The sequence below is a fragment of the Neomonachus schauinslandi genome, chromosome 11 (assembly GCF_002201575.2).
Source record: "Neomonachus schauinslandi chromosome 11, ASM220157v2, whole genome shotgun sequence".
NCBI lineage: Eukaryota > Metazoa > Chordata > Mammalia > Carnivora > Phocidae > Neomonachus > Neomonachus schauinslandi.
The window spans coordinates 54038130-54057794 of NC_058413.1; the positions used below are offsets into that span (position 1 = coordinate 54038130).

Here is a 19665-nt window from a genome sequence, read left to right on the forward strand (position 1 = left end):
AAGAGGCTCACAGATGAAAAAAGTGATTTTGCTTAAGCTCATACAATTAGTATGTGGTATAAACAAAACTAGAACTCTGTCTTCCAATTCCTGGCTTGATGCTTATTCCACACTTCCCATATGATCTTTTTCAGAAGGACACGGGGAGAAGTCAACCACTGTGGCCAACAACAATAATAATAACTGAAAAGCAATACAGATTAAGAGCACATGAATTAGAATAAAACATGTTCTAGATTCAAGGGCACCAGGGTGGCTCAGCTGGTTAAATATCTGACTCTTAATTTCAGCTCAGGTCATGATCTCAGGGTCATGGGATTGAGTCCTGTGTCAGGCTCCACACTGAGTATGGAGCCTGCTTAAGATTCTCTCCCTCCCTTTCCCTAGGCCCCTTCCCCCACTCACCCCATCTCAATAAATAAATAAATAAAATCTTTAAAAAAATGTTCTAGGTTCAAATTCTAGTTCACTAGTAAACCAGTTGTATGATCTCAGACAAGCTACTTGATTGTTCTGTGTTTTATGAGTGAGACAGTCATAAAGGATGGAGTTTTTTTATGTTGTGGTATGAAAATCAATGAAATGGTTAATGTATATAAAACACTGAGTAGAGTTCTTGGCATGTAGTTTACTGCCCAGTAAATGTGAGCTACTATTAGTTACATAGTATTTTAGAGTTTAATGTTTTTACATTCATCGTCGCATTTGACTGTACATCAATCCCTTGTGTCCTTGCTTTACAGGTACTATGTTAACTGAAACTCATACATATCAGAACTGTGTCCTTGCTGTATTTCAATTTTATAGATGGGGAAACTGAGGCTCAAAGAAGTTTTCAGAAACTCATCAGATATCACATAGGTAGAAGGAGATATAAGGGAAGGCCTGAGAAAAAGATCTAACATTTTTCCTTGCATGTGGGGGTTTGATAAGTTTTAAGCATATTAAAGCTCCTTAAACATACTTTCAGCCAACAGGATCAATTATACATTCTTGAATGCTCTGAACAAACCTCCAGAGCAGCTTCTGTTGCTGTCAATAATTTAAGCATACACCAGAAGTAAACATACGAAAAATTTTAAATGCCCCAATTCTTCCTTTAAGGTGATGGGGAAAGTGAAACAGTGTATTCTAGTAAAAAAAAGTCTACTAAATTACTTTAGGTGCTGTTTTTAAGAGTATTTTCAAATCAAAACCACAATGAGAAAAAACAAAACAAAAACAAAAACAAAAAACCACAATGAGATACCACCCCACACTGGTCAGAATGGCTAAAATTAACAACACAGGAAAAAAACAGATGGCAAGGATGTGGAGAAAGGGGAACTCTCTTACACTGTTGGTGGGAATGCAAACTGGTGCAACCACTCTAGAAGACAGTAAGGAGGTTCCTCAAAAAGTTAAAAATGGAGCTACCCTAAGACCCAGCAATTGCACTACTAGGCATTTATCCAAAGGATACAAACATAGTGATTCGAAGGGGCACACGCACCCCAATGTTTATAGGAGTAATGTCCCCAATAGCCAAAATACAGAAAGAGCCCAGATGTCCATCGACAGATGAAGGGATAAAATAGAAGATGTGGTATGTGTATACACACACACACACACACACACACACACACTGGAATGTTAGCCATTAAAAAGAATGAAATCTTGCCATTTGCAATGGCATGGATAGAACTAGAGGGTATTATGCTAAATGAAATAAGTCAGTAAGAGAAAGACAAATATCATATGATTTCACTCGTATGTAGGATTTAAGAAACACAACAGATGAACATAGGGGAAGGGAAGGAAAAATAAAATAAAATAAAAACAGAGAGGGACACAAACCATGAGAGACTCTTAACTCTAGGAAACAAACTGAAGGCTGCTGGAGGGGAGGGGAGGCCGGGGGATGAGGTAACTTGGTAATGGGCATTAAGGAGGGTACCTCAATGAGCACTGGGTGTTATATGCAACTGATGAATCACTAAATTCAACCTCTGAAATTAATAATACAGTACATATTAATTAAATTGAATTTAAATTTAAAAAATGTAAAAAAAAGAGCAAATAAGTAATTTTAATGTTTGTACTGGATATACTCACATCAAATGAGAAATGATGCATGTTCAAAATTTTTGTATTGAAGCACTGTTTTTAACAGTAAGACTGAAAACAACCTAAACAGTAATATATTAATCAATAAAGGGGGTGTTTAAATTACGGCATATTCGTACAAGGGAATATTATGTGCTCATAAAGGACTGGAAGACTGAGTTCTTTATGTCCTGGTATGAAAAAATTACTAAGACACACTGTTAAAGACAAGGTACAGAACAGTGCATAAGGTACACTAATACTTGGATAAAAATGGGAGGCAAAAAAGGATAAACGTATTTGCTTATATATGCATGAAATATCTTAGGAATAATATAAAATTTACAACACGGCCTACAAAGATTTTGAATCAACGGAATGGATTATATCTAGTTAAAAAAATAAAACAAAGCAAAATAAAAATTTAAAAATCCAATGTTAACATGCTGTATTTACAGGAAAGTTACTTGAATTACACGTAGGAGAATTAGGACCATATCTTTTACTCCTTAAACTACCTCCCAGAGAAGGAATTCAACACTGATGAACCATTCACAGATCAAACTGGATAACCAAGGCAAAGAAATTCACAAAATCTTTTAGAAAGTTATATAACCTTGGATGACAGGAACATAAATGTTTATTATATTACCCTTTTACTTTTTTGTATTAGGAATACTTCAAATAGGAAAAAAAGGATAATACCAAAAGCACATGCAACAAAAGAAAAACTAAGCTGGACTACAGCAAAATTTAAAACATTTGTGCTATAAATGAAAATATTTAGAAAGTGAAAAGACAGGGGCGTTAAGCATCTGCCTTCAGCTCAGGTCATGATCCCAGGGTACTGGGATCGAGCCCCTCATCGGGCTCCCTATTCAACAGGGAGCCTGCTTCTCCCTCTCTCACTCCCACTGCTTGTGTTCCCTCTCTCACTGTGTCTCTCTCTGTCAAATAAATAGAATCTTAAAAAAAAAAAAGAAAGTGAAAGGACAGCCCATTAATGGGAGAAAATATTTCAAAATCATAGCTCTCACAATGGTCTCATATCCAGAATATGTAAGTCATAAGGGTCTTAAATCCAGAATATGTAACTCATAAGGGCCTTATATGCAGGATGTATAAAGAATTCTTACAACCCAGTAATAAAAACTTAAAAATGGGCAAAGAATCCAACAGACATTTCTCTAAGATATACAAATGGACAATAAGCACAGGAAAACACACTCAACATCATTAGTCATTGGGAAATGCAAATCAGAACCACAGTGAGATACTACTTCATAACCCCTAAGATGGCTACAATAAAAAATAATGAAAGATAACCAGGGTTGGTGAGGAGGTGGAGAATTAGAACCCTCCATACACTGCTGCTGAGAATGTAAAATAGTGGAGCAGCTGATGAAAACTGTCTGGCTGTTCTTTAAAAAGTTAAAACATATAGTTACCATATGACCTAGCAATTCCACTGTTAGGTATATGCCCAAGGGAAATGAAAACATAGGGGAAGGGAAGGAATGTGTACACAAAAACGTGTACACAAATATTCATAAAAGCATTATCCACAATAGCCAAAAAGGAGAAACAACCCAAATGCCCATCAGCTGATGAATGGATAGCCAAATATGGTATAGCCATACAATGAAATATTATACAGCCACAATAAGGAAAAAGGTACTGAAACATGCCATAACATAGATTAAATTTGAAAATATTATGGTAAGTCAAAGAAGCCAGTTACAAAAATCACATACTTAATGATTCCATTTATAGGAAATGTCCAGAATGAGTAAAATGATAGACAGAAAATAGATTAGGGGTTGTTTAGTGTGGGTGGGGGTGGAGACAGGAAAATGAAGAGTGAATGCTAATGCATAAGGGATTTCTTTTGGGGGGATGAAAATGTTCTAAAATTAGATCATGATGGTTGCAAACTCTTTGTATATACTAAAAACCACGGAATTCTTCAACGGGTTCAACAAACACTTTAAAGAGTTCAATCGTATAATATGTGAATCATATCTTGATAAAGTTGTTTTAAAAAAGGGGAAAAAAAAAAAGGCAATAGTTGAGCGAACATGCTCTAAGCATCAGGAGTTTTGCAGTTTAGTCTCAGGTATGTTACCGACCTGTTGCCCTGCATCAGGATAGTCATAGCACCTCTGGGCCAGTGTCCTCACTTATAAAATAAAGGAATTAGAGTAGATTCACTTCACAATTCTTTCTAACTCTATAATTCTGTGGTACCATAAAAATCAGATGAATATTTAGGGATTGAAAAATTCTTCCACAGCAAAAATGTCTAAGGAACAGAAAACTAGTCTCTCTCTTACTTCCATCTGTAATTTTACTGGAGGCGAGTCGAACAACCTCGGTGATCAAAGCTGTCTTTCCCAATCCACCTTTAGAAAAGCCCACAGGAAAGTGATATTCCACGAAGAAGGTGCTAAAAATCAAAACCAAAAAAAGTCATTAAAACATACATCAAGTAACAAATGAATGCATTTATTATCTAATCAATCCTACATATCTTTCAAGGTCCTATTTTCAGTACCTCAGATCCTCAGAGGACCTATCTGTTCTCTTGAAAGCCTTCACCAATCCTATCAGGCAGAACTTCCTTGCGCTCGCATAGTTCACTTACTCTATCCATTTATCTATCTATTATTGAGACATAATTGACATATAACATTATATTAGTTTCAGGCATATAACAATGATTTGATATTTGTAAAAGATGGAAAATGATCACAGTACGTCTACAAATTTTCCACAGCATTTTTAATATAAAATATCTATTTTGCATCCTACAGCCTTTTAAATGTGTCTGTCTTGTGCTGACTGTAAAGTGTATAACAACAGAGTCAGGGTCTCAATTTCCTTTATTCTCACACTTACCTAATATTGGCCTTGAAACCCAGGGAGGAATTCACTACATTTTTGTTGACTGATTCATATGAAAGTACTTTATAAATCATAAAATGTTATATAATTATTTATTTTATTATTACTATTACCACCACACACTTTCCAGAAATGTCAAATTTAGCTTTTCCATGTAAGAGACATACCGCTTTTTTGTTGCTGTCAGCTTAGGTGGTCTGCCAGAAAAACTTTTTTGTCCAGAGGTCATCTGAGGACTATCTGGAGGAACTCCCATTGTTTCGATGATGATTCTGACTGAATGTGTTCTACCCAAAAGGGCCAATTTATCCACACTTAGTGTCATCACTTGGGCATCTTCAGGAGTTTCTGGTATCATTTGTTGTTCAACCAAATTTCTGAAAGGAGTTCAGATAGACAGTGAAACAGACAGTCCAAGGCCCAACATGAAAGGATCTAGTTTGCACAGGCAGGAAGAGGAAAGAGGAAGGGCAGCAAGTATCTTAATTCACAAGTTATCAAGGACTGAGAAATCACTTTAATCAACAGAATTCTGGTCCTAACCCACAGTGAAAGAAATTTAAAAAAAAGTAAAACCATTCTTCAATCTAAAGGCTTATCTCCACGTAAGTACAGAAACTGATATTACAGAATTAGGTTTTCTTTCATGGGCTACAGACATTACACCTCAGTTAACCTACTACTTTAAATAACTATCATCACTTCTGTGTATTCCTTTTCATTTGCTTTCTTTATGCGTATTTTCTACAGTGTAGTACAGCACACATTCAACCTAGAATTCTGCTTTCTCTTTTAACTATTTTATTGTATCCATCTTTTCATATCATTACACTTTTAAAGACTTAATACTTAGTGAACTATTGTAATTCACTTAACCAGGGTGATAGTGTTGGGCAAAAACAGATCATTTACTTTTTACTTTAGGAGATCTTGTGAAAATCTTCCTTTGCTTTTGCCTCTAAATAAGCCATCATGGAGAGGCTCACCTATTTTTCTTGCCCGCTGCCCTTTTCTTCAACTTAAGATCATTTGACTCCACAACCTTAGATTTGGCAAGAGCTTTTGACTTGTTCATTTTTTTAGAAGGGACAGTATCATCTTCACTGAAGAAATCACTGATGCTGCTATCAGATTTCTATGGGGAGAAGAAACAAAAAGAGAGGCACTTAAAAAAAATTGCTTTAGGGAGAGTGGTAATGAAAACATTTCTCTAAAAGTAATCAAATTCTTCTCTGCACATATATCATTCTTTTAAAGAGATAACTGATGCCAGGGAGATAATCCCACATTTCTCCTGGTATATAAAAATAACCTACAAGTTCGGTTCAAAGAAAATAAATGAAAATAGACTCTTCTTTCAAATTCTTTTTTTTTTTTTTTTTTAAAGATTTTATTGATTTATTTGAGAGAGAGAGAATGAGAGAGAGCACAGGAGAGGGGGGACGGTCAGAGGGAGAAGCAGACTCCCTGCCGAGCAGGGAGCCCGATGCGGGACTCGATCCAGGGACTCCAGGATCATGACCTGAGCTGAAGGCAGTCGCTTAACCAACTGAGCCACCCGGGCGCCCCCTTCTTTCAAATTCTTAACAATAATAACAATCATTACTTATTTACTATCTACTATGTATCTAGTACCAAAGGCAGATTCCAAAGCCTATCTTTCTACCACAGTTTGAGGCAAAACGGTACAATGTCACCTAACTATATGGATGCAAAGACTCCACCTTTTTTCACCACTCCATACTACTAAGTGATTTATTCTACTCTTACTCTTGCTAAGATGAACTGTTTATTATGTCACAAATTTTCTTAATGGGGAACCAGTTGTTAAGTCCCTTGTAATTAAATTTTACTTAGAGAAAAGGTAGCTTACCACAATCAACTGATCAGCCCTTTATATCACAAAATGCAAAATAAAGAGAGAAGACAGTGTTATACTTATTTGGTTTCAAATTAAAAAAAAAACTTGCTAATATAAATGCAGATAGGAATCCAATGTCATTTTTTTTTCAAAGATTTTTTTGTTTATTTATTTGAGAGAGAACACAAGCAGGGGGAGTGGCAGGCAGAGGGAGAGGGAGAAGCAGGCTCCCCCCTGAACAGGGAACTAAATGCAGGGCTCGATCCCCAAGACCATGACCTGAGCCGAAGGCAGACACTTAACCGACTAAGCTACCCAGGCGCCCCTAATCCAATGTCATTTTAAGTTTATCACCTCCACCCCCTTTTTTCAGCATCTCAGGGTGTACACTGTATTGACCTATGACAAGGGTAACAAATTAATAGTTAAATAAGCACGATCAGAATGTCCTTCAAGGAAGAAGTACAACTTTTTCAAGGTGAAATTACAAAGCTTTTTGCTCTTAGGTTTTTCTTTATTAAGTGGCCGCTTTTAAAAATGGTTATAGACAAGGCATTCAAAATCTAAATGGGTCCACAGCCTGAAGGAAATTAGAGTAAATATACTAGATGGTTCGAAAGCTAAGAATTTTAGGAACCAAAAACACAGGCTAATAATGCTGAATTTCTAAGCTGTGGATGTTATTCAATATTAAGAATATCAAACCCTGGGGAAGGACATGTGCATTCTAACTCCTTGATCTTTCCATTGCATCATGGTCTATTGGTTCACTCCTTCCCATCAACAAATCTTTTCTAAAATTATTTTGTTCAAATAGCATGGGGGATTACTTAGTGCCATTTGTAAACTTACTCCTTTATTCACTAAGTACTCACTGAGTACTCAATATCCATCAGGTTTTGTTGTACTGGTAATACAAAGATAATGCAGACATATTCTTGTTCTTGAGGAACTGTATCCTACAACATTGCCTGAATGTCCCAGGATCCTGTGGACATCCAGGCAATAAATTCTGCTTGGGGAAGTCTAGGATGGTTTCTTCACAGAGGTGATCAACTGATTTTTGAAGAATAGAGTTTACCAGATGTATAAAAGTATTTCAACACTCAAAGTAGAAGGATCAGTATGAGCAAAAAATATAAAGATAAAAAAAGAGCTAGAATATTTGGGGAGTGATGAGACAATCAGTATGACTGAAGGGTAAAGGGCAAATGTGGGAGATAAGGTTAGGGAAGTAAGTCAAGATCAGATTCTAATGCCATACTTAAAGCTTATGAGATGATGTCATTAATTATAATTAATTAACACCTATAAGCGTTTATATCGTATGTAAAAGATAACAATATCTTATCGGGCTAGAAAAAGAATTAAATGAAATAATGAATTTAAAACATTTGGCACAGTACTCAAAAATAACAGATTACATGTAAATTCCCTAGCACATCAAAAATGTGTAATAAATGTAAATTCTCTCTTCTTTCTATCCCACAAGTAACAGAGTATCAGTGATGATTTTTAAAATAGGAAGTCATGAAATCCTAATAATTCATAATATCTTTTAAATTCATCTCTTCCTTTCCAATCCCATTGCTGCCACTCTCCTACACACCTCCAATAACCCAATGGTTTCCTATCTGCTTTCAGGTATTCTCCCCTAATAGCTCCCTACATCACTGCTGGATTAACGTTCCTTACCCACCATTTTGATCATGTCATTTCTCCTCACTTGACATTCAAAGGCTTTCACAGACTGGTTGCAATATGCTAGCTTGCCTTATTGATGATGACTTTTCCACATCAATTCTCATCAGTTCAAATGAGATCCCTTGTGGTGCACAAATTACTTCTCTAGACGGGTCTTTCTTTCTATTCCCATTTTATATCCTCTCTCTTTCTCTCTAAACACTTTTTTTTTTCTTTTTAGTAAGCTCTATACTCAATGTGGGGCTAGACCTCACAACCTTGAGATCAAGAGTTGCATGCTGTTCCAACTAAGCCAGCCAGGCACCCCCAAAATTCTTAACCTTGCTAGGCCTGTCTCCTCATCTGTAAAATGACATATGTAAAATGGATAGCTTTCTGTCTGGCAAGTGGTAACATGCCTGCACCTAATAATATTATTAATGGTCTTATTCTCTAATTTCCAAAGCTGCAGATTCAATTACTTACAGGTGCCGTGTAAAATAAGCTCTCCAGGAGACTCTGGTCATACTGAGGATCATTCAGCTCACTGCTACAATACACATCACTCCCAGGAGATGGGGAATCTGGAGGAGAGCCTAGCCCATTCCAGTACTGACCTTGGGATAATTCAGCACTGTAGAGGTAAGAAAAACAAAGCAGAAGGACATTAAAAGAAGTTTCAGTTGAGCTATATTTTTCTAACTGAAAACTTTCTAAAGTTCTAGACATGAAAGAAGATATGTTAAGCAGAAGACTCACACTAGATAGAAGACTACCTGATAAATATTTTCCTATTATATTCTCCCTCCTCTGGGATGCCAACAGCTAGTATTCAAAAATACACTACTGACACTGATTATGATCTCATTCATTTATTTAACAAACATTTTTCTTTTCTGGGCACCTATTATGTGCCAGGCATGGTGTTAGGTCTTGAATGATACAGAGATGGTTAAACTAACTTGCTCTACTCTTGCACTGCTTATGGTCTAGCAGGAGGAAAAGAAGGTAAAGAATTAACTATAATTCAATGAGTTGAATGCTCATGCTGTTTTTGTGAAGAATTCATAAATATGCCTTCTTCCATTAAGCAAAAATATGTGTATTTAGGGTTATTTATGGCAAGATTAATTCCATGTGTGATACAGAAATGAGTAAAACAGAAACCCTACTTATAAAAAGTTTGTAAATTAATAAGGAATATAAGCATACAAGTATGTGTATACTTCATTCATTTTTGTTTCTCCTAAAATAACTGGTACTGAACAGACATCTGTAAATGAACTTATTGAATTCTTAATGAACATGTTATTAATCATAAAAGCAATATTTATTATATGTACCAGGCACCGTGCTAAGCATTTCAGTTATTCTTTCAACTTTGCTTCCCTTTCAGGCTAGCTGCTATACTTTCTCCCCCTTTTTTCTTCTTTTTTAAAAAATTTATTTGAGTAATCTCTACACCCAGTGTGGGGCTCAAACTCATGACCCCGAGATCAAGAGTTGCATGCTCTTTCAACTGAGCCAGCCAGGTGCCCCATCCCCTTAATTTCTCAAGAGAATAGCACATAATTATTACCTTCAAATTAGATCCTGTTCCTAAGTTTCCTGGAACAAATATAATAAATGTTCCTTTCCTCACTTTTTTTTTTTTTTTTAATCTATAGCAGGGCTTCTCAAATTTAGCACTACTTATATGGTGGGTCAGATAATTCTTGGTCATTGGGAACTATCCTGTACATTTTAGATCCCTCTACTCATCTGATCCCAGTAGTTCTTCAATTTTGATAACCCAAAATGTCTCCAGACATTACAAAATGTGCCATGGGGCTGGGAGTACAAGAGAACTGCCCCTCAGCTGAGAACTACTGATCTATAGAAATCTCTCTCTCAAAGGTGAGAACGACTCCCTAACTGCTACAACTCAACTAACAACTTCCTAATCCACAGGGTTTCTCTAGCTCCTGAGCACTGCTCCTTTTTGAAGCTCTACTTCTTGGCATTTTATGTATCATTTGCTATTTATTGTTCCCCTCACTCAGTTACTTCTTTTTTCCCCTTCACTGCACACACTTAAAGTTATGAAGATCTCCACTGTTCAGTTTTTCAATTAACACTTCTTTGAACTTATTCTACTGTCTATGGCACATTAAAAGGCCATGTTGAATAAAAGTGGTGAGAGCAAGCATCTTTTGTTTCTGATCTTACAGGAAAAGCTTTCAGTGTTTCATCATTAACTATGATGTTTGTTGTGGGCTAGTCATGTATGGCCTCTGTTATGTTGAGGTACACTGCTTTTTTTTTTTTAAAGATTTTATTTTTTCCAGAGAGAGAAAGTGAGAGCGGGGAGAGGAGCAGACTTGGAACATGGAGCCAACTGAGATCATGACCCGAGCCCAAACCAAGAGACGCTTAACTGACTGAGCCACCCAGCCGCCTGAGGTACATGGCTTTTATACCTAGTTTGTTGAGAGGTTTTATCATGAATGGATGTTGAATTCTGTCAAATGCTTTTTCTGCATTTATTGAGAGTATCATATGACTTTTATCCTTCATTTTGTTAATACAGTGTATCACATTTATTGATTTGTGGATGTTGAACCATTCCTGCATCCCTGGAACAAATTCTCCTTACGATGGTATATGATCCTTTTAATGTACTGTTGAGTGTATTTGCTATTTTGTTGAAGACTTTTGCATCTACGTTCATCAGGGATACTAGCCCATAATTTTCTTTTCTTGTAGTGTCTTTGTCTGGCTTTAGTAGCAAGGTAATGCTGGCCTTGTGAAATGAGTTTGGATGTGTTCCCTTCTATGTTTTGGAAAAGTTTGAGAAGGATTGGTACTAGTTCTTTAAATGTTTGGTAGAATTCATTAGTGGAGCCATCTGGTTGGTTTTAGACTTCAGTTTGCTAGGAGGTTTTTGATTACTCATTTAATCTCTTTAATAAGTCTGTTCAGGTTTTCTGTTTCTTCATGATTCAGTTTTGATAGTTGTATACTTCCAGGAATTTACCAATTTCTTCTAGGTTTTCCAGTTTGTTGGCATATAATTTTTCATGGTAGTTTCTTATGATTGTATTTCTGTGGTATCAGTTATAATGTCTCCAATTTCATTTGTAATTTTAAGTCCTCTCTTTTTGTCTTCTTAAGTCTAACAGTTTATAAAAAAAAAAAAACCCAGCTCTTAGTTTCATTGATCTTTTATATTGTCTTTGTAGTCTATTTCATTTATTTCCACTCTGATCTTTGTTCTTTCCTTCCTTCCACTAACTTTGGGCTTAGCTTGTTCTTTCTCTAAGTTCCTTGAGGTATAAATTTAGTTATTTAACTTGAGATCTTTCTTGTTTTTTTTTTTTTTTAAGCTTTTATTTATTTATTTGAGAGAGAGACAGCGAGAGAGGGAACACAAGCAGGGGGAGTGGGAGAAGGAGAAGCAGGCTTCCCGCCGAGCAGAGAGCCCGATGTGGGGCCCAATCCCACATGACCTGAGCCAAAGGCAGACGCCCAACAACTGAGCCACCCAGGCGCCCCGAGATCTTTCTTGTTTTTTAATGTACATGTTTATGCTATAAATTTTCTTCATAGACCTGCTTTTGCTGCATCCCATAACTTTTGGTATATTGTGTTTCCAGTTTCCTCTGTCTCAAGTTACTTTGATTTCCCTTTTGATTTCTTCTTTGACCCACTGGTTGTTCAGGAACATGTTGTTTAATTTCCACATATTTGTAAATTTTCTAGTTTTCTTTTTGTAATTGATTTTTAATTTCACACTACTGTGGTCAGAAAAAAATGCCTGCTATTTTAATCTCCTTAAATGTATTAATAACTGTTTTATGGCCCAGTATATGATTTATCGCAGAGAATGTTCCATGTGTGCTTGAGAAAAATATGTATTTTGCTGCTGTTAGATGGAAAGTTCTGTATGTATATGTATATATTAGGTCTATCTGGTTTGTGTCATTTAAGTCCAGTATTCCTTATTTTCTGTCTGGATGATCTATCCATTGTGGGATGTGGGACATTAAAGTTCCCTGCTATTATTGTATTGCTGTTATTTCTCCATTCAGATCTACTAACATTTGCTTTATGTATTTAGCTGCTCCTGTGGTGGGTGCATAAATATTTACAGTTATAGCCTCTTAATGAACTGACCAACTATCATTATATCATGACCTTCTTTACCTCTTGTTACAGTTTTTGGCTTAAAGTCTATTTGTCTGATGTAACAATAGCTACCCCAAACTCTCCTCTGGTTTCCACTTGCATGGAATATCTCTATCCATCCCTTCAATTTGAGCCTATAAGTCCTTAAAGTCTCCTGTAGGCAGCATATAGTTGGGTCTTGTGTTTTTATCCATTCAGTACTCTGTCTTTTGGTTGGAGACTTTAGTCCACCTACATTTAAAACAATTATTGATAGACATGAACTTAATACTATCATTTTGTTAACTGCTTCCTGGTTGATTTGTAGTTCCTTTCTTGCTCTCTTCCTTTATGATTTGATGATTCACTGTAGTGGCCTGTTTCAATTCCTTTATATTTTATATATTTACTATACACTTTTGCTCTGTGGTTACCATAAGGCTTACATATTTATAACAGCCTATTTTAGGGTGATAACCTAAAACACATATAAAAGCTCCCATACCTCATTTTCAATTTTGATGTTACAGTTTGTAGCTTTATACTGTGTATCCATTAACAAATTATTATAGTTGTATTTTTTTTTTTTAAAGATTTTATTTATATATTTGACAGAGAGAGACACAGTGAGAGAGGGAACGCAAGCAGGGGGAGTGGGAGAGGGAGAAGCAGGATGCCCACCAAGCAGGGAGCCCGATGTGGGGCTCAATTCCAGGACCCTGGGATCATGACCTGAGCTGAAGGCAGACGCTTAACGACTGAGCCACCCAGGCGCCCCTAGTTGTATTTATTTTTAATACTTTGTCTTTTAACCTTCATATTAGATTTATAAGTGAATTACCTACCGCCATTGTAATATTACAGTATTCTCAATTTAACTATATATTTCCCTTTAGCCATGAGTTTTAGAATTTTGTATGTTTTCTTGTTACTACTTAGCATCCCTTTTTTTCAGCTTGAAGAACTTCCTTTAATGTTTTTTGTAAGGTTAGTCTAACGGTCATTAAGTCCTTCAGCTTTTGTGTGTCTGGAAAATTCTTTATCTTCCCTTCAATTCTGAAGAATAACTTTGCCAGGTAGAGTATTCTTAGTTGGCAGTTTTTTTTCTTTCAGCACTTTCAAATATATAATCCCACTGCTTTTAAAGATTTACCTATTTATTTGAGAGAGGTGGGGGGGGCGCAGAGGGAGAGAGAGAGAAGCTCAAGCAGATTCCCCACTGAGCATGGAGCCCGACATTGGGCTCTATCTCATGACTCTGAGATCATGACCCAAGTTGAAATCACGAGTTGGATTAACCAACTGAGCCACCTAAGCGCCCCTAGTTTATAGGGTTTTTGCTGAAAAATCTGCTAAAAGTCTTATGGAGTGTGCCCTGTCAGTAACAAGCTGCTTTTCTCTCCTTACTTTTAAGATTCTCTCCTTGTAACTTTTGACAATTTAATTATATTGTATCTCAGTATGGGTCTCCTTTGATTCATCTAACTTAAAACTCTGGGATTCCTGGATCTGGATGTCTGTTTCTTTCCCCAGGTTAGGGAAATTTTCAGCCATTATTTCTTTGAATATTTTTGCCCCTTTCTCTCTCTCTCCTTCTTCTTCTGGGACCCCTATAATGTGTATATTGATCTCTTGGTTTCTAAGTCCCTTATGTTATCATTCTTTTTTCTTTTTGTATCTCTGACTGAATTCCACTGCCTTGTCTTTGAGTTTGCTGATTCTTTCTTCCCATTGATCTAGTCTGCTGTTGAACCCTCTTGAATTTTTCAGTCAGTTATTGTGTTCTTCAGTTCTATGATTAGTTTGGTACTTTAAAAAATTTTCTGTTTTTTTGCTGAAATTCTCACTTGGTTCATGTAACTGTTCTCCTAACCTCAGTGAACATCTTTATGACTGTTATTTTTAATTCTTTGTCAGGTAACCCACTTATCTCTGCTTCATTGAGATCTGTTTCTGGATATTTATTCTGTCCTTTTGTTTGGAACATATTCTTTTGTTTCTTCATTATCCTTGACTTTCTCTGTTGAATTCTACATATTAGACAAAACAGTCACCTGTCTCAGTCCTGTCATAATGTCCTGACAGACAGTCCTGACCTGTTTCTATTCTTGACAGTAGGAGATGAACCTCATCAATTAGTCTGGCTCCCAAGCCCCTACTTGCCTCATAAACTTTTCTGATTGTCCAAGCCTCCTCCTTTGTTCTTAGTAGCTCCCAGTAGTTGAGGGTATGCAAAGACCCACCAATGTCCCAAACAGGAGGATCAAAGTCAGTGCCTAGATGCAGGCTGATCGGAAGCTGAACCCTCAAATAGTAGCTGGGAAAGTATGTATTATTTTGAGTCCCATGAATGCAAGCCCCACTGGCTTTCAGAACAAAGTGTTTTTGGAGCCCATATCTCTAGAGGGAGGCTTAAAAGTTGAGGAACTAAATATGGGGTCCAAGTCCTTCACTCTTTAAGAAGTCAGGACTTGGGGGTTCCCTCCTGACTATATAGTACTGTGTTGGGAGTTTTAAAAAACAATTTCATTTAGACATAATTCACATAAGATACAATTCACTCATTTAAAGTCAGTAATTCAGTAGTTTTTTGTGTATTTGCAGATTTGAACAACTATCACCAGAGTCACTTTAAAAACATATTCATCACCTCAAAAAGAAATTCTACCCATTCGCTATTACCACTTACCCTCCCATCATACCCAGCCCTGAAAAACCCACTAATCTGCTTTCTTTTCTACAGATTTGTCTATTTGGTATGTTTCATATAAATGGACTCATAAAACATGTTCTCTTTTGTGACTAGCTTCTTTCTTTCAACATGTTTTCAATGTTCACCTATGCTACAGCATGTTATCAGTACTTTATTCCATTTTCTGGACAAGTAATATTACATTTTATGGATATATCACTTTTTTTCTTTCCCATTCATTGTCTCATGAACACTTTTAACTATAATGAATAATGCTGCTATGGAAATTCATGTACACATTTTTTCATGGATTTAGTTTTCATTTCCCTTTGGTGTATACCTAGGAGCTGAATTGCTAATATATATATAACAGTTTGAGGAAGTGATGAACTATTTTCCAAAGTAGCTGCACCATTTTACACTGCTGTGAGCAGTGTATGAGGGTTCCAAATTCTCCACATCCTCACCAATTTTACTGATTTTTTGATTCAAGCCATCCCAGTGCTTATGACGTGGTATCTCACTGTGGTTTTGATATGCATTTCCCTGAGAACTAATGGTGCTGACATCTTTTCATGTGTATATTAGCCATTTCACTATCTTCTTGGGAGAAATCTCTATTTAGATCCTTTGCCCATATTTTTAATTGAATGATTTGTCGCTTAATTATTAAGTTGTATGAGTTCTTTATATACTCTAGATATAAATCCTTAATCAGATTGGCAAATATTTTCTCCCATTCTGTGTTCCTTCTCTTCCTTCCTTCCCCTTCCTTCCTTCCTCTTCCTTCCTTCTATATGTTTTGTTAGCCAACATATAGTACATCATTAGTTTTTGATGTAGTGTTCAACGATTCATTCATTCATTCATTAGTTGTGTAAAACACCCAGTGCTCATTACAACACGTGCCCTTCTTAATACCCACCACCCAGCTACCCCATCCCTCCCTCCCCCTCCCTTCTGTAACCCTCAGTTTGTTTCCTGGAGTCCAGAGTCTCATGGTTTGTCTGACATAGGTTTATTTCTAAACTCATTTCTATTCCATTGATTTATATGTCTGCCCTTATGTCAGTACCAAATGGACTTGATTATTGTTTCTTTGTACTAAGTTTTAAAATAAGGAAGTGTCAGGGGCATCTGGGTGGTGCAGTCAGTTAAGCATACAACTCTTGGTTTTGGCTCAGGTTGTGATCTCAGGGTAGTAAGGGTAGTAAGATCGAGCCCTGCATCTGGCTCCTCACTTAGTGTGGAGTCTGCTTAAGACCATTCTCTCCCTCTGCCCCTCCCCCAATAAATAAATAAATCTTTAAAAATAAAATAGAGAGGGGCGCCTGGGTGGCTCAGTCGGTTAAGCGACTGCCTTCAGCTCAGGTCATGATCCTGGAGTCCCGGGATCGAGTCCCGCATTGGGCTCCCTGCTCGGCCCGATGGGAGCCTGTTTCTCCCTCTGACCCTACCCCCTCTCATGTGCTCTCTCTCTCTCTCTCTCATTCTGTCTCAAATAAATAAATAAAATCTTTAAAAAAAAAAAAAATAAAATAAAAAATAAAATAGAGAAATGTGAATCCCCCTACTTTTCTCTTTTTCAAGACTGTTTGGGCTATTCTGGGTCCCTTGCAATTTCACAGGAATTTTAGAATCAGTTTATTAATTTCTACAAAGTAGTCAGCTGCAATACTAATAGGGATTACACTGAATCATGAACAAGGGATTTTTCTACATATTTACATCTTTTAAAATTTCTTTTAATAATGTTTTGCAGTTGCAGAGTTTATGTTTTGCACTTCTTTTGTTAAATTTATTCCTAAGTATTTTATTCTTATTACTGCTATTATAAATGGAATTGTTTCTTAATTGCATTTTTGGATTGTTCATTGCAAGTATACAGAGACACAATTGATTTTTCTGTATTGATCTTATATCCTGCCATCTTCCAGAATTTATTAGTTCTAATATTTTTCAGTGGATTCTTTACAATTTTCTACATGCCAGATCATGTCATCTGTGAATATAGTTGTACTTCTTCCTTTCCAATTTGGATCCCTTTTATTTTTTTTCCTGCCTAATTACATAGGCAACATAGTTTACATAAGAGACATAATAAGACATATTTGAGAGAGAGTGTGTGTGGGGGCGGGGAGCAGAGGAAGAGAGAGAGAAAGAATCTCAAGCAGACTGCCTGCTGAGGTGGAGTTCAACAGGGGGCTCGATCTCACAACCCTGAGATCATGACCTGAGCCGAAACCAAGAGTTGGACACTTAATTGACTAAGCCACTCAGGAGCCCCTAAAATCTGAGTTTTTAAAATTATACCCTAATAATGGTGTTGGGGATAAAGCTGGGAGATAAGAATGGAAAGGTGAGCTGGAGACCATTCTGTAAGTGAAGCTAAGAATAAAAGGCTAAAGACTAGATTTTTACTCCGTAGGTAATAAATAGTGATTTTTATTTAGTATGCAATGAGTAACCAAAGGAATGATTTGGCTACCCCATGGAAGTGCTGCTTTCAGAAGATAAATCTGTTAACAATATACACAATGAGGGGCACCTGGGTGGCTCAGTCATTAAGCATCTGCCTTCAACTTAGGGTCCTGGGATCGAGTCCCGCATGGGCTCCCTGCTCAGCGGGAAGCCTGCTTCTCCCTCTCCCACTCCCCCTGCTTGTGTTCCCTCTCTCACTATGTCTCTCTTTGTCAAATAAATAAACAAATTCTTAAAAAAAACCACACACAATGAATTGAAGAAAGAATTTAAAAGGAAGATAGTTAAAAGTCCTTACCTGCCCAATAGCAACTGTATAGCTCTGGTATCATCTTTTGTGTCATGTTTCCAAAATGTATTCTCAGTTGGAGGGAGGAGGTGATCTTCTATGTGGTCTTTAAACTGGTTCCTAGACAAGGCTTTGATTCTGTGGTGTGGAAAAGTACTTTCTGAGTGGCTAACGTACAGGAAAAATCTAAATCAGAATTAACTGAGCTAAGAGATAGTACACGGAGATGGTTCAACATGGAACACTTAAGATCCTTCCGACTTAACTACCTTAAATATATATAAAATCTCACAATTTACAAAGCCCTTTTCTACCTTAGTCTCTAATTTCATTTCTATAAGAGAGAGAGGAGAGAATATCCCCATTATACATATAAGCATGCCAGTTCACAGGGAGCAAAGAATTTAGCCATTTACACATTTAGCAAGTGCCAGTACATCTAGATTTTGAGTATCTAAACTCCAGTTTAGGCTTCCTTTCCACCACATTAAGAATTATTTGCTGAGGGTGCCTGGGTGGCTCAGTTGGTTAAGCGACTGCCTTCGGCTCAGGTCATGATCCTGGAGCCCCAGGATTGAGTCCCGCATCGGGCTCCCTGCTCAGCAGGGAGTCTGCTTCTCCCTCTGACCCTCCCCCCTCTCGTGCTCTCTCTCCCATTCTCTCTTTCAAATGAATAAATAAAATCTTAAAAAAAAAAAAAGAATTATTTGCTGAAAATTAAATAAATAAATAAATAAAGGAAGGAAGGAAGGATACTTGTCCGCAAAAAAAAAAAGCATTATTTGCTGAATAAATTTATAACTTAACAAAAAATATACATTAGCAACAATTAAGAAATGAACTGTTAGGAATCATGTTTATCCTGTAACTTACTGTGTTGAGGCTTTAAGAAAATCTTCCTTCATAGGAGGATGAACCTCATCCAACAACATGCTAGTATCTGGGCTTGATTTCATTGTAGAAATCACCATGGCATTACGCAGTTTATTGCCTTGTTCTAACAGAGCTGTAGAAGGCAAAAGCAGAACATGGAAAATCTAAAATCCAACAGCAACACTTGCAATATTCAGCACTTTTCCTTCTATGACAGGACTTAACATAGTATACTGTAATGACTTACCTGTCTGCTTTTCCCACTAGCTTGAGAATTTCTTGAGGACCCTCACTTTACAATAAATGTTTACTGAGCTTCTATGATGGGATTGTTTTAAATGTTGGCATTACAGCAGTGAAGTCTATTCTGGAGGGAGGTCAATCTCTCCAGAGTTGTTATGTGATGGGAGTCATTACATGAATGCACTGACTCTTCCAACGGGTTTTTGTACATATTAAAGTTAATAATGTCTACATAATTATTTTTGTATCCAGATACCATAATGAATTCTTTTATTATTTGTAATAGTTAATGTCACTATTATCCAAAAAACACTAACAAGTATACCAGCTAAACTGTTAGAAGCTACAGTGATAATCTATTCCAAATTTATACTTTTATGAAAAATGCCAAAAATTTCCATGACTTAT

At 36.6% G+C, this 19665-nt stretch overlaps 1 protein-coding gene across 2 annotated transcripts in view; it reads right to left on the reverse strand.

Annotated features, from left to right (window-relative positions):
* C2CD3 (C2 domain containing 3 centriole elongation regulator) overlaps positions 1-19665 on the reverse strand; it is a 142991-nt gene that overhangs the window by 94898 nt on the left and 28428 nt on the right. For both annotated transcript variants that reach the window (XM_044919337.1, XM_021704643.2), the window contains exons 6-11: positions 19015-19147; positions 18151-18279; positions 9020-9167; positions 5976-6124; positions 5157-5366; positions 4419-4531 (exon numbers count right to left, since the gene is read on the reverse strand). In XM_044919337.1, the coding sequence (XP_044775272.1) occupies positions 4419-4531; positions 5157-5366; positions 5976-6124; positions 9020-9167; positions 18151-18279; positions 19015-19147 (882 nt within the window). The remainder of the gene's footprint in view (positions 1-4418; positions 4532-5156; positions 5367-5975; positions 6125-9019; positions 9168-18150; positions 18280-19014; positions 19148-19665) is intronic.